The sequence below is a fragment of the Apodemus sylvaticus genome, chromosome 4 (assembly GCF_947179515.1).
Source record: "Apodemus sylvaticus chromosome 4, mApoSyl1.1, whole genome shotgun sequence".
Classification (NCBI taxonomy): Eukaryota; Metazoa; Chordata; class Mammalia; order Rodentia; family Muridae; genus Apodemus; species Apodemus sylvaticus.
Window position 1 is genome coordinate 150,310,434 of NC_067475.1, and position 24,123 is coordinate 150,334,556.

Below are 24,123 nucleotides of genomic sequence, written 5' to 3' on the forward strand. Positions count from 1 at the left end.
TGGCTTTCGTGCTCTCCTGCGTTGTATTCTTGAGGAGCGTGCCTTACTGTATACCATAATGTATTTGCTCATTGGTTCATAGGTGGCCGAGTCATCACCAGTCTGGATCGTGTTGAACAAAACAGTTATGAATATTTGTGTTCAAGCCATCTCTTGCCAACACAAGATATTGTGGATCTTTTTATTTTAACCATTTGTGGATATATTATTAGTAGTGATCGCATCTTGTTTCAGGCAGCATTTTTCTGATTGTTGGATCCTATCCAACCTCTTTTTGTTTGTTTGGGTTTTTTGTTTGTTTTATTTTTGTTTTGGGGGGTTTTTTATTGGATATTTTATTTACATTTCAAATGTTGTCCCCTTTCCTGGTTTCCCATCCCCCTCCTCCCACTTCTATGAGAGTGTGCCCCACCCACCCACTCCCACCTCCCTGTCCTCACATTTCCCTACCCTGGGGCATCGAGTCTTACAGGACCAAGGACCTCTTCTGCCATTGATGCCCAACAAGGCCATCCTCTGCTATATATACAGCTGGAGCCATGGGTCCCTCCATATGTACTCCTTGTTTGATGTTGTTGTTCTTCCTATGGTGTTGCAAACCTCTTCAGCTCCTTCAGTCCTTTAACTCCTCCATCGGGAACCTTGTGCTCAGTCCAGTGGTTGGCTGCGAGCATCTGCCTCTGTATATGTCATGTGGTCTGTGAATTGTATCTTGGGTATTCTGAGCTTTGGAGCTAATATGCACTCATCAGTGCATATTTGTACCACATTTTCTGTATCCATTCCTCTGTTGAGGGACATCTGGGCTCTTTCCAACTTCTGGCTATTATAAATAAGGCTGCTATGAACATAGTGGAGCATGCGTCCTTGTTATATGTTGGAACACCTATTACACCTTTTTTTTGTCCTTTTTACCTGAAAAACTAATAGTGTCACATTATCCTGGTATCTTTCTTCAGAGTCTAAAACCTTGGGTTAGACATCACATCTGTCACACTGAAATGGCATCTGTCATATGGTCATTCTCAGTTATACAGTTTGACACATTGTAACCCAATATCCCATGGAAATGAGCATGTTCTTCCTACTCATGTGAAAAGAGTACAAAGTCCTAATTTTTCACAAGTAGCTAAGTCTTCAGTTTAGCAGAAAAAAACATTGTCCTGTGACACCAAGATAGCCTATAGGTTTGCTGAATGGATTCAGGCTTATAATCACTTTAAAATATGGAAAAGTAAAAAGTTGTCACCCAAAACTGTCAAAGTCTTGAGGAGGATAAGAATAGTGGTTTAAGTCCTCCAACTCTAGAGCATGGGCACTGAAACGTAGGGCCTGCTGTAAGCCTCAAACTGTCTGCACATTAGACCAAAAACTTGCCAGTGACTAGTGCGCCTGAATTTCACTGAGGCTGTACAGTCTCTCATGGCATCGTAAAAACAAACAGTGCTCACAGTGTGGGTGCTGCAGCCCTGTCAGGAAGAGTGTGCAGGGCAGGCACATGTTCCCCCAGAGGACCGACTCCATGTCCTTGTGGTAGAGCCTTCCTGTCTTCTTCCGTAGCTTGTGTCCAGGACTGGAAATCAGGGGGGGGGGAAAGCTGCATATTACATATTTAGTATGCTGAATTTAAAATTTTTGAGCATTCATTTGCATTTTGATATAAAGTTGTTAATATATCTGAACAGCAGATTTTGATCATCAGAAAACACATATTCTTGATGGTCTTAAGAATTGAGATACTGCTCAGAGGCAAAATTATAGCTGTGAAGTAGCAGTACAAATAAATTTATGCTTGTGGGTTCCTAAGCCCCTGAGAAGTACGTGTGTGGAGGGCACATGTGTCATGGAACATACATGGAGGTTAGAGGACAGTTCTGGGGCCTGTTCTCTCCTTCCATCTTTGTGGGTTCTAGCAATTAACCTCAGGTGGCAGGCTTGCATGGTAAGCACCGTTCCCACTGCACTATCTCACCAGCCCACCAGCTTTTTTTTTCTTTTTTTGTGAAATCCATACAATTGAAAAATGTTACCTTGTGGCTATTAGTCAAAGAGGCAGGAAAAGCCCGTTCTTTCCCACTGCACTATCTCGCCAGCCCACCAGCTTTTTTTTTCTTTTTTTGTGAAATCCATACAATTGAAAAATGTTACCTTGTGGCTATTAGTCAAAGAGGCAGGAAAAGCCGGTTCTTCTTTACTTGTTTCTGGGCTGGGCTGCAGAGCGGCAAAGCGCAGCTAGAGTTGCACTCCAATAGTGTCCACATTTGTCTATCATAAATTTACTTGTTGGTTTTTAAAGACACTACACCACATTTATATAAAGAACTCTGTGATAAGCTAGTTCTGTCTTCAGGATTCCAAAATTATAGGCACTGATGTCAATGCAGATGAGGCTAGCCTATTTTGGTTGAGAGAGTCATGCACTGTCTCTTTATGGTTAAAGCCATTGCCGAGATAGACAGGTGTCCTCAGGGTGACAGGGAGCCCTTGGATAAATTCTGCTCTTGGATTACTCTTCTAGGAAACAGTGATCAAAGTCATACTTCGGCTTTTATTGATCATACTCACAAAAGAATAAGGTCTACTTGTAACTGAGTTTTTCAGATACTAATCTTATAAGCCCTAGAAAGATTTTTGAAAGAGTCACACTTTCTGCTTATAGTCTGAGATTATTCTTGAAAGTTTAGCTGTGTTTTAATGCCCTGATTTTTCTGCAATTTTTTGTTACACTGCTATGTTTCACTAAGAATTTGACATGGCTAGGGAAAGGTACTGTGGAAGAATGTATCTGGCGTAGGTGAAATGGAACTAACTTGACAAGACTCTTGGGTTTTGGTCTTATTGGAAGTATTTTTTTTTAATGACAGGTAGCCTTGCAGTTTACCAGTAGAGTTTTGAGATAGTAAAAACAATCCCAACAGAAGTTCATTTAAGTAAGAGAACTTTGACCTTACCTTTCTTATTGTTCTTTTTTAGTGTTCTGAATCCTGATTCTTTCTCTTCTCCTGCCATCTCTTCTCTTTTACTTTGAAAGAAAATGCAAACTCATGTGTTCACCATAAACAAAGACACATTGTCTTAGTCAGGGTTTCTATTCCTGCACAAACATCATGACCAAGAAGCAAGTTGGGGAGGAAAGGGTTTATTGAGCTTACACTTCCACATTGCAGTTCATCATTAAAGGAAGTCAGGACTGGAACTCAAGCAGGTCAGGAAGCAGGAGCTGATGCAGAGGCCATGGAGGGATGTTTCTTACTGGCTTGCTTCCCCTGGCTTGCTCAGCCTGCTCTCTTATAGAACCCAAGAATACCAGCCCAGAGATGGCACCACCCACAAGGGGCCCTCCCCTCTTGATCACTAATTGAGAAAATGTCCCACAGTTGGATCTCATGGAGGCACTTTCCCAACTGAAGCTCCTTTCTCTGTGATAACTCCAGCTTCTGTCAAGTTGACACACAAAACCAGCCAGTACATACATTAAACATTAGTGTATGAAGAATAGCAATTTTATATTTGGCTTCTTAAAATGATCCGTATTGGCAGCTGATTGGCAAGAAATGTAAATGTGCTAAGAGGAGAATCCCGGGCATCACAGGGGTGCCAGGCTCTGTGGGTGAGCAAAGTACTGAGAGTACCAAGATGCTCTCCCTCCGCTCCACCGCTGCCCTTGGGCTTGGTTGTTGAAGCCTTCCTGGGGCAGAGCATCAGAACCTAGTTTCATGACATAAGCCTTGCACAACCTAAGGTAAGAATTTGCATGTCACATCTTGTTATTGTGCCTTGATATAGCAAGATGTATGAAGTTTATGGTTCTGTGTTAGGAATAATTTCAATTTAGGAAAACCATAATTTAGACAAGCGTATTCATGAATATTTCACTTTTGATAGGTATAGGATTAAGTTCCTTTAAATACTAATGCGATGGCTCTCATATAGAGGCATTTGTGAGAAGGCCTCTAATGTCCTGAGTTTGTAAGTTAGGAGAACACATACCTGGACACTTGAGTGATATCCCCTGACCTACATTCATTCATATTAATTCTCTTGTCTGTCTGTCTGTCTGTCTGCCTGCCTGCCTGCCTGCCTGCTTCCCTCCCTCCCCCCTTTCTCTTTCTCTCTTCCTCCCTCCTCCCTTCCTCCCTTCCTCCCTTCCTCCCTCCCTCTCGCAACTTCTCTAAGCCAAATAAGTCCCTTGTACTGAGGAATGAATGATAATGAAAATTACATTAGTTACTATTTGAATTCTGTTCAGATATGTTAGCTATCGTTTGTAAGGTAGGATATGCAGATGAGCTTGTCTCCTCGTGTACTGAAGGCCGTGGGCAGTCCGTTATCTCCTGAGTCTTTACTTCTGTCCGTCCAGATGTCGTCAGCTCTTTCTGGAGCCTGTGCAATGATGTGCCAGCTGCCCGCCAGCCCCTAACCCCTCTGAACTAGAGTGGCTCAAGTGTTAAACTCTTTAGCACAAGGCTCCCAACAGTTCTGCATAGGCTGGCCTGTGCTCCCATCCTGGAGCCTTGTCGGACCCATCTCTCTGCACTAGAGTTACTCAGTTTTGTTTTGTTTTGTTTCTTTTTTCATCTCTATCAATTTGGTGTTCGTTTGCAACCATTTGGTTAATATGAACTATAATTGTCTGAAGGGCAGGAGCCATGTTCGCAATCACTATGATCTTAGACATTGTTGTCATTAACGTGGAGCCTGCTATTTAACAGAAGCTTAATAAATATTTGTTAAATTCTTGATTGAGAGTTTCATGAGAGGCTCTTTATCAAGGTCACTTGCTGGATGCTATGGGAGGTGGTGAAGTTGGATGAACAGAGACATGCTTTGCTTCTGGATAGCTCACTCGCTCGCAGTCACAAGAGCGAGACACGGGCCCTAATATTACAGGAACTAGACTTTCTTAGTACTTGAGGACAAATACCTTTTATTATGTGAAAATGCATGACCTTGTCAGTAAATCCAGGATGAATGACCTGTGAGTATACATGGCACAGATCACGTTTGCAGCAGCCACTCTTGTCATAAAGTAATCCCATATTGGAAGAAAACAAAAGTCTGAAGAAATTCAGTACTCAAAGGTAAAGTGCAAAATGTTCTAATATTTTTAAGTGTGATGGTATTATGCTTGCAACAGAATGAGGAACGTTTTAGCCTTGACAAGCATTTCTTAAAATTGTTTTAAAATACTCTGTAGAACAAAGATTATAGACATGTTTGGGCTAGCCTGAGACCTTTTGTGAGGTTACTAGACCAGCTAGATTTTTCCTGTCTTCCAGTACAGTTTCTCCTGCTCTGCACTAGTGGTAGGGTTGTGGCATGCATGTGCTGGGCAAAGAGGCGGGCCAGGCAGTGCGGTCCCAAACGAGTCAGGTGATCACTGTCTGAAGGCAGCCCTGTGAGGTGCAAGGCAGGCAGTGTCCCCTCTCTCCTGCCCTGGGACGGCTGTCACTCCCCGACTCCTTTAGGAGCCTGTGTGTGGTGAACTTTTGGCTGATCCAATGGGAATCACATTGATCTGGTGGTGCCTGGCTTTGGTTCTGATCAAGTGGATCACTTCTAAGGTCGAATGTCTTTGCTCTCAGCATTGTGACAGTAATCATTAATTTGAACATTTGGGTCGGTGTAGAATATCTACTCTTTTTGTATTGATTTTGATCTTTCTGATTTCAAGGAACTCTGAGTTCTATCAGTGAAAAGACTTAAAATTGTTATTTGTGGGATTATGGGGTTTTTTTATTTTTATTTTTTCTTTAACTCATTTTATTGAGTATTTGTGTTTTGAATATTTTCTTTTAGAGAAAAGGGGCGACTGATATTTATATGTGTAAAGTATAATTATTGAGGGTATTCTAAACAGTGCCAAGTTTTATAAAACAAGCCCATCCTGCTGTATGTTCCCTGTTTTTTTCTTGGACTATATCTAAAATACATTCACAAAAATAGAATTATGAGCTGTTTCTTTGAAGTTAAATTCAGTTGAGAAATGCTTGCTAGTCTGAGCTAGCCAGCTTGCAACCTAGACCTGAGCCTGAAGCTGAAGACACTTAGGTTGACACTGTTTGAAATTATTTTCTATACTTTAGTAGAAACAGTTCTATCTCTCATCTACCATACAGCTCCTTCTGTTTCTCAATTAAGGGGGAAAATCATAATTAAGACTCACAAAACTGCCGTTGTTTGCTAAGCAACAGAAAGTGCCTTTAAAGTTAATGTTCCTTCAAGCAACATTGTAAGCCTGTGTTTTAGGCAGTCAAAAGTTTATCTTTTTATTACATATTAAGAGACATGTATTCTTAACAAAAAACTTGTTTGCCATATACTTTGGGAAAAATAGTTTTGGAATTTTGGCCATGATCAATCTGTTGCATGTGTGATATAATTTTCCAGTGTTGTTCAGAGAAGTGTTACGTGGACTCCTGTGTTTAAATTCATTAGCTCAGTTTACCAGTGTGCAAAGTGGGGATAAAGGTTACCATACAGAGTTCTTGTGGGTTAAGTGAGATTTTGTGTGAAGACATCTAGAACATTATCTATTGTTGCTTTTATCATGCCTGTCTTTAAAAGTTATGTGTTAACTAATGTTGGGGACAATGTGTACCATTTGTTACTTACCTGCAGTGAAGTCTTTATAGAAGAATGACTCAACCTGTTCCAGAACGCACGGCCCTGAACAGCCGTGGTTCCCCAGAGCGCAGGGTTTACCTTGTTTATGCTGTGGCCACTGGTTGCTGATTAGCTTGGCCTCGCCCATGCTGTGACCTATACTAGTTTGTTTTACAAGCTGTTCCCAGGATGGCTCAGTTAGAAGAGTCCCGAGGAGAAGCCTTGCTGCTTTCTGTTCTCTAGAGAAATGTAATGGGAATGAGGATGGAAGCCACAGGGCATCAGGACTGATGGAGACACAGGATGTGGATAAAATTTCTTTGTCTAGTTTTATTAAAAATAAAGTTCTACCAGTGTATGGCCTTAAAAATTATGATCTTCTAAGAAAAGTTTGTTAAACGTGTGTCTTGTGTATAAAGCACATGTTTTAAAGTGACACTCTTAAGTGGAATAAAACTTTATTTTAATTTATAATGTAATTCACTTTTTGAAAATGAGTTACTGTAGATTAACTATATTGCTTAGAGAACTTCATAATACTCGTTAAATATAAGTAGAAGGAAGCTGATGTGTGATTTGTATTCATATGTGGGTTCAGATACTTACTTTGAAAGTTGCTTCTTTTATTAAAAATATTTAATTTCATTTGGATTTATTTGGAAGGTATCTTGGGATTCAGACTAGTTCTTAGGCTGTTTTTATTAAGTACTTTAACAGAACAAATTGAATATTTTTAGGCTATTTATACTAAGTACTTTAACAGAACAAATTGAATATTTTATTAAGTAATTATCCAAATATACTTAATTAAGCTACAGTAAATTTTACCTTTTTTGCCCAAATTTTAACAAATATTTGATAGTAAAGATGACATCTTTACCGTCAGGTGATAGCAGTGGCCTTTTAGTCTAGAGTAACTCGCTCACAGTAAAACAGCAGCAGTAGTGGCCTTTTAGTCTAGAGTAACTTGCTCACAGTAAAACAGCAGCAGTTGTATACACTGTTGCTGTGCGGCCAGGGATGTATTTGTTATGAATTAGTTCCTTGCTATTTGAGATCATACTTTCTTTGCAGATTTTTTAGATGATTTGCATTTTTATTTACTTTGTGAAATATAATAACTATACATGCTATAAAGTTTAAAAGGCGCAAAGTTCCACATTAAAATCTTCACTCTGCCGCTGTCCTTTGATATCCTTGGGGACAATGAGTATCGATAGAATTCAGTTTGGGTTAAAGGTTTGTTCTACCCTTCATGAACTTTTTAAAGGATTAAGTCATACAAGGGTTCAGGGTGACAGGAAAGCATTAAGAATCTACCTTGGACTGAAGTGGTGCAGTGCTTGTGCAAGCGTGAGGACCTGCAGTCTCAGTCCTCAGGCGTGTTGGAGCCTGCTTGTAACTTCAGCCGCAGGACTCAAGCAAATCCTCTTGGCTCTGGCCAGTCAGTGTAGCCTACTTGGTGAGTTCTAGGCCGAGTGAGAGACCAAAACAAGGTCAATGGTGCTTGAGGTATAGGTCCTAGAGATGACCCCCAGCCTACACACACACACACACACACACACACACACTGGGTTGTATACCAATTCTATGTCATTTTTTTAAAGTAAACTTTTTTCATAAGTATTGTTTAGGTTTATGCTCTTACCTCCATGGAGATTTGTAGATGCATGTATGTTAATTGCCTATAAATCTCAGAGTTTTGTGGGGTAGAAGATCATTAATTTTATGGGTAGAACTTTGATCACACGGTTCCAGTGTGCTAATTTTTGCTGATGAGATTGTGACCTCTCCCTCTCTCCTTCCCTTTCTTCCTTCCTTTTCTTTTTTTGGTGTATGTATTAAATAGTATTGTCCCAGAAGCCCCTGCTCAGTTGTCTCCTCAGGTCTTTATGGTGTCACATCACTGTACAGATAAGTGCATCATGGCGCTGGCTCCAATGACTACTGCCTTTAAAGAAAGTAATTGTATCAGTTGCTAAAACACAGAGGCACACACAACAGCCAGGCATGGTGGCACACATCTTTAATCCTAACATGCAGGAGGCAGGCATATCTCTGTGAGGCCAGCCAGTTTACATATCAAGATCTACACAAGCCAGCCATCATTCATAGTAGGACCCGCTCTTAAACAGTTTTATTGTAATCGTGTGTGTGTGTGTGTGTGTGTGTGTGTGTTTGTGCATGTGCATGCACTCACCATGCTGCAGCCTGCCTGCAGAGATCAGAGAACACCTTGGAGGAATCAGTCCCCACTCCCTACACGCTGAGTCTAGGGGTTTGAACTGGGCCACCGGGCTTGGCAGTAGGCATTTACCTACTGAACCATTTCACCAGCTTGTGTATTTTCAAGATGCTGCTCTGAAGGTTGGGATTTGGTCTGGGTCTGGCGTAGCCAGCAATACTTAGATACTAATCAGAGGTTTAGTCAGTTTTATCATCCAGATTTTGAAGTGTATTCACTTGTATCAATTCTGACAATAACTGTCCATTTATTCCTTAGTTCATACATTTTATTTGCAACAAGAGCATTAGTTAACAAAGTATTTATTTAGAGCTTACTAAGTGAGAGGTCATATTTCAGAGGCCTCAACACTGTGGTGAATGACACATAAAGTTCCAGCTCCTTGAAGAGGTTTGTAACCCTATAGGAAGAACAACAATATCAACCCCCATTGCTCCCAGGGACTAAGCCACCAACCAAGGAGTACCTGGCTCTGGCTGCATATGTAGCAGAGGATGGCCTTGGCATACATCAATGGGAGGAGAGGCCCTTGGTCCTATGAACATTTGATAGATGCCCCAGTGTAGGGAAATAGAGGCGGAGGAGGTGGGTGGGCGGGTGGAGGAACACCCTCATAGAAGCAGGGGAGGGGGGTTGGGATAGGGGGTTTCCAGGAGAGGGGGAAACTGGGTAAGGGGATAACACTTGAAATGTACAGAAATTAAAAATTTTTTAAAAAGTTCCAGCTCCTATGGAACTTCTATTTTAATACAAAGCAAGTAGGATAATAGTAGACAAGTGCAAGGAGGAGGCGGAGCTGCCTCTGATTCCCAGGTGCTGGGATTAAAGGTGTGCTGCCATGCCTGGCTGGCGTTTTGTATTGTTTTGGATTGGGTTGGGTTGGGTCAAGTTTTTGTCTTATATACTTAGTAAAATTTGATGCTTTAAAGGCAGTAGCCTGGAGGCACTACAGTAATTTTCAGATGATTACGGCTTTCTTTAGTAATCAGGGTATGCCTAACAATGCTTCCTTCCAGCCTAAGAGATAGACACAGGGGTGGCAGTGCATGGTCCAGGAGGGCACAGTGACTGTGAAGGTGGACACTAGGCTTGTGGTAAAGTTAGGACTGCGTGACAACATCATGGTGGAGATCTACGGTATCCAAGGCCGTGCACCCGAGAGCATGGGCTTGGGACTCACTTCCAGTGCATTGGGGACTACTGGAGGACCTGTGAGTGGGACCTGAAATAGTCACTCCTCCGATACATCAAGGCCTGGGGCTTGGGGAAGATGCACCTGAACCGTCCTTCCATAAACAGATTGACCTTTCCCCTCCACTTCCCCTTGAGCAACTCTTGCCATTGTTTTGGAAGCCAACTTCTGAGGGGGCTGGAGATACAGCTCAAGGGCGGAGTGCTTGCCTAGCGTGCCAAAGACCCTGGGTTCCCTCCTCAGTATCCCACACCCACAGGTGTGTGTCCATCTCAAACCTTTTACTCTGGTGACCTTTTCTTAGGAGTTCTTAGCTATGTTGTATCTGTCTGTCTCATAGCTAGAGATTTCCAGAGCAGATGCATTTTGTATATTCAACATTTTTGGGTGCAATGTGCTGCAAATTATATGTAATAATATAAACATGTTCACTGAATTAAGTTTTAGAACACATTTCATTATCATGTACTAAAATAATATGCCTTTTTTTTTCAGAGACGTGGAGCTATTTCCTATGACAGTTCTGATCAGACTGCGTTATATATTCGTATGCTAGGTAAGCACGACTATATCAATACCACTTGGTTTTGCTGTTGTATTATCTGAGATGAGATGATGTCTTGCATTATGTAGTCTTTCATCACTTTTTGAAGCAGAAATTGAAGTTTAGCGTCTGAAAACTAATACTGAGTGTGATGGATAAAGAGAGGCATGTTAGAGTTGGGACCATTTAAGTCTGGTTTAACGGGACAGGACTTTTAGAGTATAATAGCTTTTAACTGTTTTAGAGCATTCTTCATAGAACGTAGGTTAAATGAGCTTCTAACGCAGTTAAAGGTGAGCCAGATGCTAGTTAAGTGTGCATACCAACATGGTGTGTAAAATGGATTATTTTTAATATAAATGTAAGTAATAAAACTAATCCCGCAGCTGTGTTCCTTTACCTTTGCTGGTCCCTGGTAATCACACAGAGAAACCAAGATTTATTTCCAGCTCTCCCTCAGTAGCCAATCAGTTGGTCTCCTAGACTGGCCTGCATTCCTCCCAGCCCCATCCTAGCATCCTTGCATATTACCCGTCTGGCTCTTCGGTGTTTTTTCTTGGCCCCTCTCCTCCTTGTGTTTCTCTGCGTCTCCCTCACTCTGCCCTCTCCTGGTTGGCAGGAGCTTCTGCCCTATTCTCTCCTCCGCCCAGCCACTGTGTGATCAGCATTTATTGACATGGCAGAGAGTAAATTATTAAAATCGTCTACAGAAACCACACAGATTCTTGATACAAGCATTATAATGCCATGCCAGATATGAGCACAGAGAAATCAGCGTTTGAATAACACAAGGACAATCTTTACACAGTGTATGAAAACATTTGCTTACAATGGCGAGTCCAAGAATACATGAGCATGTTGTCCTCATTTTGTGCTCAGATAGCTTACCAGGAGAATTGATACATTTCCTAAGTCCTAATAACTAGCTATGTATGTTTTTCTTCTCCCTGGCTTTGTTGCTATTTCTTCACCAAACACATCTCTTACTCTTCACTTCATACTGTTAAACATACTGTTAGATCTCAGTAGGGCATATTTGCTCCTAACTTTTCTCTTTGTGGTTAGAATTCTTGTTCAGCTCTGAGAACCTGAGCCAGTCCTTACAGCTTATCTACCTCTGTTGCTTCCTGTGGTTCTGGTTTTGTTCGTAGTCCTTCCTCTTTGGTGCACTCTTGTCTTGTGTGTTACCCACTTCCGTTCTGCTCTAGCACAACAGGTGTTTGTTTTGCATTTCCTTTCCCCGTGTCTTAAAACAAAGCTGCAGACATATTTACTGTGTTTCTATGTGTATGTTTTGATGGGTACGGTACAGATACCTCATACTTCTAATAGGCCTGAGAAGATTTGTTTTCCACATCTGTCATCTTGCTAAGGAGATATAACTGAGTCCTCCAAAAATGCAGTCATTCTTGACTCCTATATACTCTAGTTCATTGGTGAGTCTTGTGTGGGGTAACTTCAAAAACTAGCGTCTCACCTTCCTGATGCATTATCACCCAGTCCAAACCTGGTTTTTGCTTTGAATCTTGTACTTGTTCCTTGCTTGGTCTTCATGAATTGTAGCTGATGCTACCCAGGTGAACTCTTTTTCAGTATGTAATAAAATCATCTTAACTCAGTACTCTGATGACTTTCAGCCTTAGAGTAACAGCCAAATTTGGCATATAAGATATCAAGGTCCAGTGTGATCCACCCTGATGCCGTTTTGACCCCACTATTCCCAAATTCCCTTTCCCGGGACCCCTGCTATGCTGTCCTTTTTACTTGTGTGTGAATATGCTCGGTGTGCTGCTGGCTTGGTAGTCACGCTTTCTCTTCCTAGTGTGTGGGATTTCTCCTGACAACCACACAGCTCACTGTCACCTGTTGCAGGACCTCTGCAGTGAGGCTTCCCCTGGTGACACAGTCCCATCCCATCTCTTAACTTACTTTATAGCTTCTAACCCTCTTTCTGTAGAAAAGAGGTCTGTGTGTGTTTTATTTGTATTTGGGAAAGTAAACGTTATGCACTGGTATGTCCTGGGTCTAACATGTGTTCAGCAAACCTTTGTCATGAGGAGTAACCATGTAAAAGAGGCCTTGATGGATAATAAAGATGGAGTCACGGTTCGTGAAGTGAGTCTTACTTAAGGACACAGAGCAAGGAATCCTCCCAGCAGGTCAGAGTTTCAGGAGGACAGGAACACTGTGCGACTTTGAGGAGGCTCTCCTTGCTGTTATGAACTTGGGTGATTCGACAGCTTTAACAGGAAAGGACTGCTTTTGGAACCCATGGGTTTAAGGACTGCCTTATCACCTGCAGTAATACAGGCTTGGAAATGCCATTTAATCTACCAGAACACGATTTCTGCATCCACAGCATGGGCGATAGAACTCTGATTCATGTTTGATTACAGAATGCAGCAGTGCCTGTGATGCAGAGTGCCTGGTAATTGAGTGCTGGATCATCTGAGAATCATGTGGGGTTATGTAGGAACAGTATCGAACAGATAAAAACAAAAGTTTAAGAACTTGCTAAAACCTTGGGTGAGAGCAGGGATTACCATAGCGTGCAAAGTAACTTGACTGCATTATGAGATTATTGTGTGTTTCCTGTCTCTGTTTGCAGGCAGCCCAGGCAGAGCAGACACTGGTAAATGCCTGCTTCTCGCTGTGGTTTTTTTCCTCTGGGAAACAGATTTCATTTCCCACTGACTTTATGGTTGTTGTTTCAGCCTCGTCAGAGTAATAAGATGACCTTTAAAATATAGATAATTATTAAGGAATATAATTTTTAAGCTTCCTCACCCAGCCTTATAACTCAGTACTGAAATTGTATTACATCCTCCAGATAAACCAGTTCTTAACCATTCCATTCATTTGTTTGCTTTTAACTTTTAACACAGATTATGGGTTTCCTTGTGGCACTCTCAAGTATATGTCGCTGTACTGACACTTTCCCTTCCTCACTGGCTTCCCCGGGCTGGCCCGTACCCAAGGCACGGGATCCCACATGGGCCTGTTTGTACGTGGGACCTACTTACGAGTAACAGCTTTCTAACCTTACATTTATTCCTGATTCTGTCCAGGAGATGTCCGCGTGAGGAGCCGAGCAGGATTTGAAACAGAAAGAAGAGGTTCCCATCCATACATTGACTTCCGTATTTTTCACTGTATGTATTTCATTCATATTTTCAAAACTAAAATTTTTTATAGTTTTCATGACTTAGATGCTATGTCTTTCTAGCATTTAGTTTTCTCAGAGAGAAAAAATACAAGGTGAGAAAAAATGTTGTGTTACCTTTTAACTTCTTAAAAACATTAGATCTTAAATTATGCTGCCTTTCTAGATAATGTTGGTTAATAGAGGTAAGTAGAAGAGAATAATAGTTGGAACTTTGGTTTTCACTCAAGGTGTCATGGAGTCCAGGCTAGCCTCCTACTCTCTGTGTAGCACAGGATGACCCTGGACTCTGGATCTTTCTACCTCTGTCTCCCTCCTGAGTACTGCACAGGTGTGGGCTACTCGACCTGGTCTTTGAGGTCCCGGAGAGCAGCGGAAAGCCTCGCGCTTGCCAAGCATGCACTTCACCAACTGGGCCACATTTCCAGATGAATTAGGTTTTAGGTTTCTGAAGGGGCCACAAAGGTGAGCCGAGAGCTTGCACTGACACCATTACAGGAGCAGAAGGGACTTTGTGACATAGTGTGCGTGGGGGCGGGGTGGGGCGGGGCGGGTCAGTGCTGATGAACATCTGCGTTTGGGTGAAGCCCAGAGCGCTTCCTAAGTTAGAAATGGGTCCCAACTGTGAAATACCTCGAGCAGTGCTTGTGTCCTGGTGGCTGCAGGCTGTAAAGGTGATCCCGAGATCAGGACCTAGAGAAAGAGCGTTGGTGCTTTCCAGGCCTGGCACAGCCAGTAAGATTACAGGGACACTAGGGCTGCCTTGAAGGATCACGTTTTCCCACAGTAAAAAATGACTCAAAACTACTTGCCTTAGATAAGCCATCTCTTAAAATGCATATCAGGAAGTTCCTTTAAGCTTTCTGCTGAGTAGCATTGAAAGAAAACCATGCTTAGGTAGTTTATAATATAACTGAAAACCAAAGTCAAAAAGAAAAGAGCAAAAATAGTGAGAGGCAAAGCCTCCTCCTGTAAAAGGGCATTACCAGTTTGCCAGCGAAGAAACTGTTCTGTTTGTCCCTGTCCTCTCCGCCTGGAGCAGCAGCCTGTGGAGCCCTTGCCTCCTTCCGCGGCAGCCTCCGTGGCTCCTGAGTCTCCTGAGCCTCGGCCAGCCTGGCATTGTTGACAGCAGGCTGACAGGAGAAGCCATGAGGACAAGGACCAGCGGAGCTAAAACTGCATCTTCACTCGAAGGAGGAACTGCAAGAGAAGGGAGTGATAGCAGTGGAAAGAAAGAAAATGGAAGCAGAGGGTCTCGGACACATTATACTTGTTCTAAGGCCGCGCGCGCAGTCTCCAGGCTGCCCATATGGCAACAGGACACAGTTACACCTGCTCTTAAGGCCAGCGTGGTCTCTGTACTGCCTGTGCGGATATGAAAGAACAGTTACAACCAGATCACACCTGAGTAAGACATCATCCCAAAGAGCTTGTCGGATTTCATTTGTATATTGGAAAACTGTTAGATTATTCTAGGAATGTATGTTGCTTTAAGCTGAAGAAAACCAGTGCAACTCATTGCATTAATAAAACTAGGGGAGAAAAATTATGGCTAGTCAATATAAAGAATAAACTGTAGAGTTCTACAAGAAAAGGTTTCAACAGGACCAGGCTTCGTCGTTCTCTCCTGACTGAGCTTGTGGCCGGTTTCTGCAGAAAGCACCTTGCTGTCGAATGACTACAGGCACTTCGCTGAGCACACTCTTGTTTGTTGGTGGAGTTAGATAAAAGACCTTATTCTGACTGGCACTCCAGTAAGAATGTGTGTGCTTTTTAAAAGATTTTTTTCTTTATAAATGGCATTGCTTATTTCCATCTTCATGATGTGGATGTTTAAGTGGCTTTAAAACCATCAGTCTTAAAGTTTGGGGGATCTGCTGTAAATCCTCAGGCTGCTGGTGACGTCTGCCTCTCACACTTTGTTTAGCATTTTCTCTTTCTCGTATGCCCCTAGAATTTCAGTAGACTTAGTAAATGAGACAATATGGGAAATAAGATTGCTATAAAGGATGCTGGAAGTTTTAAATAGGGAACAAAATGGTGAATTTTGGTGGGGAAGGATGTAGGGATAATCACATTCCTCCAAGTGTCTCTCCTGGGATGGAATAGTAGGAAGTTAGTTCTTCTGTCCTTAGGAGGCCAGGAAGGACCAACACAGGGTGAAAGTGACAGCAGCAAGGCCAGACGTGTGGTGTTCCTTTTAGGAGTGGAAGACTGGCAGATGGGATGAACAGTGAAAAGCGTTTTAGGCCTCTGCTCATGTCCCACAAAGCCTGACTCGCAGACAACCTGTAGGGCTAGCCGGAACTATCCGGAGGCCCTCTCTGTGGACTGCCTCATCCCCTCTGTGGACCTGGGGCCGTCTGTGGAGGCAGAATTGTTCCTTATCTCTGTTCCTTCTGCTTCGATCCTGCGACTGTGTGCACATTTACCTCTTGCAACCTTGGGCTTGACAAAGGCACCTGCACATAGTTGCAAGGTAGATTTGAACCTTCATACCTTTTAAAAGACTGCGATAGGTATTTTCTCTTACATTTCTGTTTTAAAATACTACTTGTATAATAACATAAAATGAGCTGAATTATTTAAGTTCTGGATGTAGGTGTGTTATATTCATCTCAGCTGTCATTTTCTCTGTGGGCAGCTCCTCAACCCACTTTGCTATGCACCGCTTTGCTTCTGCCCTAAACTCTGTAAATTTCCTTACTGTAAAATTCTTGGCGTTTGTGTTTGTTACAGCTTTACTGCTGTGAACAGACACCATGGCCAAAGCCACTCTTGTAAGGACAACATTTAATCGGGGCTGGCTTACCCGTTCAGAGGTTTAGTCCATTAACATCCAGGCGGGAGCATGGCAACACTCAGGCAGGTGCAGGAGGAGCTGAGGGTTCTACATCTTCCTCTGAAGGCAAACAGAAAACCGACTTCCAGGCATCTAGGATGAAGGTCTTAAAGCCAATGGCCACAGTGACACACTTCCTCCAACAAGGCCACATCTCCAAATAGTGCCCCTCCCTGGGCCAAGCATATTCAAACCACTATAGTTGTTGCTGCCTGTTTTTACTTAATGAAGCCCGTTACTAAGTCCTATATATTTCCGTGTTCTTAAGTAGCAGTCATGTCTCTCTGCCCTCTGTCCTCCTTGATCTGCCATTCATCACTGTCTGTGGTTGTGGTTTCTTTCCTCTTTCCCCTGTTAGGGCTTCTGTCTCGTATGTTCACTACTTAGCATCCAGAATCAGGTCTTCTCAATGCGAGTGAATGCGGGAAGCCTTGCAAACAGGTCAGCTGCGCAGTGCTCGGAGCACCGGAGCTGCGGCTGGTCTGTGTGGTCACTGTGCTGCGCCTCCATCTACTGAGGATTTTTCAGGTGCTGCTGTTATTTTTAACTTGTAGACTATATATGGTATTTTTTCTTTATGTTGGGGAAGTAGACTTTGCAAGATTTTCCTAGAAATAAGACATCCAGACGCTGTAGTGCTAATAGGCCTTTCTTCTGTGTATAGCTCATTATATGCTCTGCTTGGGCTCACATATGGAAAGTTAATTTTCTTGTCAGCCAGTTTCAGCCAGATAACTACCAATTGGGAGAACATTTATAGGCGCCAAAATTTTTGAAGGTTTTTTGTTGTTATTTTAGTTTAGTTTTGTTTTGTTTATCTGATGAAGAGACTTTGGGAGTATAGTTTAGTGGTAGAGTGTTTGTTTACTATGTGTCAAAAAAAGTATATTTTGATGAAGCCCAAAGGAACAGAAATTCAAAGCAATCTGGCAGAAAGGGTGTGTGCCACAACCCAAACTGGGCAGGCAAACACACCAGGATGGAAGTCCACTTAGTTTTTCTTCTTTGGGTTTGTTTGTTTGTTTGTTTGTTTGTTTCAGAATTTTAAAGAAAGACCTCAATGTTAATCTCTCCTACACCCAGGAGTTTTTTGTCTTAGCTGACCTTTTATTATAATCTTTATTCTCTGAGGCCTGTAAATATACTTTCACTTAGTATCAGCATGTTTTTACTTTGAAGAGATTTAGCTGGATATAGTGGCTTATGTGTGTGATCCCAGCACTCTGGAATAAAGGCCAGGGGAATCACCAGTCCAGCTTGGGTTATTGACCTCAAAATAAATGAATGAATAAATAAATAAGTAAATAAACAAACAAACCTTACTAAAGGTGTAGGCTTGGGTATAAAGAAGAAAATCAGTTAATGATCTACATCTATAATCCTAGCAACTGAGAGGGAGAGACAAGTTTAGGGGTTCAAGGCCAGCTACAGGTACACGCCAAACGAGGACACCCTGGGATATATGAGACTTTGTCTCAGCCTCCCTCTGTCTCCAATAAAGGAAGAAAATCAGTTGAACACAGAAACTTACTAACTATAATAAATTATTAGCCTTTCTAAACAAACAGATTCCCTTAACTTAGAAAGTTCAACAGATAATTAACTAAGATGGGGCTGGAGAGATGGCTCAGCTGTTAAGTGCACTGACTGCTCTTCTAGAGGTCTTGAGTTCTGTTCTCCAGCAATCCCATGGTGGCTCAGAACCATCTGTAATAGAAACAGATGCCCTCTTCTGGTGTGTCTGAAGACAGTTACAGTGTACACATATACATAAAATAAATCTTCAAAAAAATTAACAAAGATGCAGGGGTAAAAATTAAAGTTTTTTCAGACTCAGGACAATGCAGTAATGTGTATCAAGAACCCTAAACACCTTCTCCTGTCCGAGTTCACCACCAGAACTAGAAATACATGCCAAGGACTAATCAGATATTAAATCTGTAAGTCCATGCAAAGAAATTTACATTTTCCTTGCCCATGATACTAATGTCTTAAATTATGGTACTGAGTCATTTAGAGATTTAAAAAAATGTGATGTAATGAAATTAGTCATTTATATAAAGTCATAGGTTTTTATTCGGATCATGTATTTGTTAATTAAGTTGCATTAAGCCAGCCGTGGACTTATTTATAAAGAACTGGGAAAATTGAAATTTGGAGACGTTTTGAATCTTTTATTCACAGCCTCAGAGCAGAGTGATTTTCCTGATTGAGGTCCTCTGTAAGACATGCTTCCCAGATACGGGGAATCAGTGTGCAGGTGGGGGGCAGCCTAGCACCTGTGCAGTGGGGTCTGCTGTAGGACCGAAGTCTCAGGGTCTTTTCAGTTAGAAATGTCACAGGAAAGCCTTCATTCTTCACTAGCTTCCCTAATATTTTTATGTCAGAATGTAAACGTTTTCCCAGCTACCTTTCTCTAAACGTTTTCTGAAGCATTTTTTTGTTGTTGGTGGTGGTTTTTGTTTGTTTTGTTTTGTGTTGTGTTTTTTTGGTATTTTATGAACTTTTTCTTTGGTCCTGTCTTGTGGAGCTCAAACGATATCTGATGTGTATTTGCACAGTTTACAAGCTTATAAAACGGCTTCTTTCATAAAGAGAACCACTGGCACATTAGTTAGAGAAGGAGCCAGTGAGTGCTGGGCCCGGGCGCCCCGGCTTGTGCCTCCAAGATGGCGTCCTCCTCTGGAGGCTCCTCCTGGGTTAGGACAGCTTCCGCCTCTGGTTTCTGATTCCAAAATACTGAGAGAGATAAGGAAGAGGACAGCAAGCTCCTCTCTGTTTCCTTCCTTTGCATTCAGTGAGCTGAAGCCTGAGTCCCAAATAACCCACAGAGCTTAGTTTTCACTGTTCTGCCGGCCATATGTTGTTCCCTCTTAACTGGACATGCTTGTAGGAATTCCATGTCGATTTGTGGTTGTGTCTCAAGGAGATGTGTCAGTAAAGTGCTTGCCACGGAAGTGTGGATCCTTCGCACCCTCCTACCGAGCAAGGTATACAGGGGAACAACCTCAGCTCCCAGCACTAAGGAAGGAGACAGGGGGCCCCTGAGCCTGCTGCTCAGCCACTGGAGAAAACTGAAACCACATCTCAAAAATAAGCTTGGAAGGGCTCAGGCTGTAGTGTAATGGCAGTGTGCACCTCACATGGCTGAGGCCCTATGTTCAGTACCATCACTACCAAATAAACAGAAAAGTGGAGCGCTAGTGGGGGTGGCTTTTGACACCAACCTCTGGCCTATGCACACACATACACACACACACACACACACACACACACACACACACGCACGCACGCACGCACGCACGTGCACAAGAGGAGGGCTAAACACACACGTATCAGCTAACCCCTTCTTTGCTTATTTCAGCCAGTTAGAGTTTTATGTAGTACAACCAACTTAAGCAGATCCCCACCTAGCTTATAAATGAGTGGGGCGCAGATTGGGGTTACTTTAATTGGCTTTGACTGTTACTGGGAAGTAACGCCTGCTTTTCTAACTGCTGGCCTGGCCACTTCCAGCCTGTGCCCACACTTGCTGTGCCTCCTGGCCATGCGCTGTGGTTCACCCCCTCGTGGCATCTCCTCCTCCTCTGCTCTTTTGCTGTTGGCATGGTGGGGGGGTGACGTGGTTCCTGCCGCAGGACAGGGCCAGCGGGCATGGGCCTCCATGAGTGTTGATGGCACTGTGCATGTCGGCTTGTTTGCACGATAGTGTACATGCTTTCACAGTTCTCCGAGGAGTGCCGCCCCTGTTAATGTTACGTAATGACTCCATGATAATCAGAGTCAGCATACGACCGGGAGTCAGTGTGTGGCTAATGTCTCAGCAAACGGTAAACTGCTAGGACAGCTCTTAAGGCTATGAAAGAACTCAAGAAACATGAATTTAAGAATATATAATTTATCAACCATGCAAAATATATGGATGCAATATGAATTGTATGAGTAGCTTCAGGAATTGAAAGGAACAGAAGCAAGTGAGCCAACTTGTCAGATACTAAAGGGAAAAGAAAGAGATTTCCGAAGGAGATCCCACACAGCTAAGGTTTTTTTATGCTTACAAGGGCAGGCAGATTCCTCAGTTTAGGTCAACCCGGGACAGAGCAAGGTTAGGTCCGAGTGTGGAAGAGATGGTAATTTCAGGGCAGTGTTCACCCAGCTACTTTATTATCTGTGCGCAACAGAGGCAGGCAGATCTCTAAATTCCTTTGCAATGTTAAAAAATAAAGTGTGCTTGCCTTCTCACAGAGCTGGGGTCATGGGCTGCTGATTGATAGGATAATCAGAAGGGAACCTGGGGTAAAGGACTGCATTGATTGATATGTAGAATAAAAGACTGGGCTTATGATCTGCAAGAGATGAGTTATCCAGAAAAATTTTAGAATACCTAGAGAGAACTGCTTAAAGAACTGTCTTGAACAGAAAAATAGAGAAGAGCTGGGTAGCAGTCAGTCTGGAAAGCTGTCCCGAACAGAATCCAGGCCACCAGCTTGGACCCACGATTGACTTTCAGTCATTTACTTCACCATTCTCAGACACCCCTCCAAGCTGAGGCAGGCCTTGGCACTCTTTCCTCGCTTTGTGGTCTCTTCCAACCTCAAGCCTGGACTCCTGGCCATCTCCTGCCCAGCTGTAGACTATCAGCGTCTTTATTTACCAACCAGGGATAACTTGGGGCCTGGTTACATAGTGTCACTGGTCTATGTGCGGATTCTCTCGACCTTGGGGGGGCCAGTAGTTAGCATTACAATACATACCAAAAGGCCAAACCCCAACAGTTATAGGGTCTTATTTGCAATTCCCCAAGATAATCTTTATTAACTGGCACCCAGGTTCAGGCTTGTTGCTTTTCTCTTGAGCCTAGCCTTCGATGCTGTCTTCATTACAGCGGCTGACTGTGGAAACATACAAACTCTTCATAGATTGCCCCATAGTTCTCAGGTGTATTGGCTTGCAGTTGTTTCCTCTCATCGTGGCAAAGCTGTATGAAGCTTAGATTGTTTTCTTCATACTTATGTGTTATGGAAAACACCTGTGTCTTTGTATGCTTGCGCTGTCTCGAGTAGATCAGGCTGGTTAACTGACTTCCATGTGCAGCACCTGTACAAGGGCATCTGCTGTACCTGGAGTTTGCTGGAGTTTCTGCCTCTTAAGCATGGCGTTTCCTTGGCACCTCCCTGACCTGTGTGTCTCTTTGCTTTCCTCTTCAGGCCCCCGAGGCCTGTCACTGCCTTCCTATTCACAAGCTACTTTGTTGTGGTGACTGACTGGTCTTCTTGCCCTCTGTATTGGCTTCTTACTCACGTGAACATCTAGCCTGCATCTGTAGTCGTGCCGTTATAGACCAAGGCCATTACTTTGTCTAAAGTCTCTGATAAATCAGTTGACTCCCACATACTTGTCCTGAAATCACACCTGCTTCTTTCAAAGACAGTATTCCTTGAATTCATGGAGCTGACACTAGAAGCAGCTGGCAAGATGGCACACGTGGTAAAGGAGCTTGTCACCAAGCTGAGTCCAGTCTCCAGGACCCTCATGGTGGAAGGAGAGAACCAGTCTCTGCAAGTGTGGTGCATGGAAGCAAGGCACAGTGAACACCAAGAGTCATGGCGTATTTGAAATACTGTCTGCCTTTATTCACAAAACATCTCACTAAAGAAAGAAAACTGGGCCAGTGACATGGATCAGTAGGTGAAGGTGATTGTGACCAAGCATGAAGACTTGACTTCTATTGCCAGTATCCACATAGTGGAAGGAGGGATTCAACTCCTGCAAGCTGTCATCTGACACAATCATGTATGCACACGCATGTGCAGCACACACACACACACACACACACACACGCACGCACATCCTTTTCCCTTGCCAGTGACCTGAGTTCCTACTCCTGTTAGTGGCAGTTCCCTTACCAACTGGTTCTTGTGGAGACGCCATGTGGATGTGTTGGGAAATGTCATGCTAGTTTCCAGAACGTTCTCAGATACCTGCATTTAAGAACCTTTGGTTTTCATTGCTTTGTCCCAGACTTGGAAGAAGCCAATATTCTAGATATCCTTAATTATGTTGTTACATAAACTAGGCAGGCTGGTATGGATTGGACCTTAATCTTAATCCAGTTTAAAGGTCATTGCTGTTCTGGACTCTGCAGAACTGGTGGGGTTGGACTTCACCCTGACGTGACTTTGCAGCTGCTCTTTGACAGAGCATGCGCTGCTGAAGCTCTGCATGCGCTTCCTTTCCAGCCCCTCCCAGCTGACTCGGACTTGGGAATTGCATGTGGTGGCACACACCTTTGATCCCAGCACTTGGGAGACAGGGCCAGGTTAAGTTCTGTGAGTTCAAGACCAGCCTGGGTCCACAGAGAGAGTTCTAAGACAGCCAAAGCTACACAGAGAAGTTTTGTCTTCAAAAAGAAAGAAAAGAAAGAAACGAAAAAAGAGTTTTAAAGAGCTCTGAATCTCTTACTTAATCATCAGATCATCAGAATGATCAATAATTCTGTGAACCAGGGTTATTAGAATTGCTTAAGCGGAAAGTACTGATGATATATTTCATTCTTATCAGAGTTGATCTAATATGAGATTGTGAGTAGGTCACTTATTCATGATAAAGCTTTTACTGCATCTACATTTAGAGTTCTATTAAACTGTTTTGAAATTGTGTAAATATGCAGTTAGTTCTGAAGTACATACACAATGGTTTTCAATATTAAATATGTAACCATAAGCTAGGCGGTGGTGGCGCGCACCTGTAATCCCAGCACATGGGAGGTAGAGGCAGGCGGATTTCTGAGTTCGAGGCCAGCCTGGTCTACAGAGTGAGTTCCAGGACAGCCAGGGCTACACAGAGAAACCCTGTCTCGAAAAAAACCAAAAAGAAAACAAAAACAAAACAAAACAAAAATATGTAACCATAAAAAATGAAATCTAAATCTGGTCTTAAAAGTTAGAAGTATAAGGTTTAAAAATATGTAGTTATAATTATCATTTGTAATATACATATAATTTATACTTTATAATTATATTTATTGAGTGCTTGCTTCTTTCCCCCAAACCACAGAGCTATTGAGTGTGTTGTCTCATTTGCTCTCTGCCTTCAGTCCTCAGAAGCCTGTTCTACAGATAACAAACTGAGGGTCATTCAGCTCTACATTACAGAACTGTGACAGAGCAGGGGCTCTGCCCAGTCTTTGCCCTCGCTGCCATTCTGCCTCTCTCTTGGCACAGGCAGCTGAATAACGCTGCTCACAGCAGCGCTTCTCTGTGTGTTAGTGCATGCTGAGATATGCTAAGACTAAAAGTTCTAAAAAAAAAAAAAGCTTGTCCCACCCCCCCCCCTTTTAAAGAAAACTAGGGACAGAAAAGAAAAATTAGAATACAGAAAATATTTAGAATTTTTTATTCAATATTTGTTCAGCATAGAATTGACTAAGATAGACTAAGCTAAAACTGTAAAGAACTTAATTATAAAAATGAAGATCTGAGCAGTAATTTTTCCATAGTAATTCTTGGTGTCAGGGTGCCCCCTTGTGGAT

General features: G+C 42.7%; 1 protein-coding gene across 1 annotated transcript in view; it reads left to right on the top strand.

Annotated features, from left to right (window-relative positions):
- Positions 1-24,123, top strand: part of Pde7a (phosphodiesterase 7A) — a 76,348-nt gene that overhangs the window by 29,853 nt on the left and 22,372 nt on the right. Inside the window, exons 2-3 of the mRNA XM_052180762.1 lie at positions 10,539-10,599; positions 13,656-13,739. Coding sequence (XP_052036722.1) covers positions 10,539-10,599; positions 13,656-13,739 — 145 coding nt within the window. The remainder of the gene's footprint in view (positions 1-10,538; positions 10,600-13,655; positions 13,740-24,123) is intronic.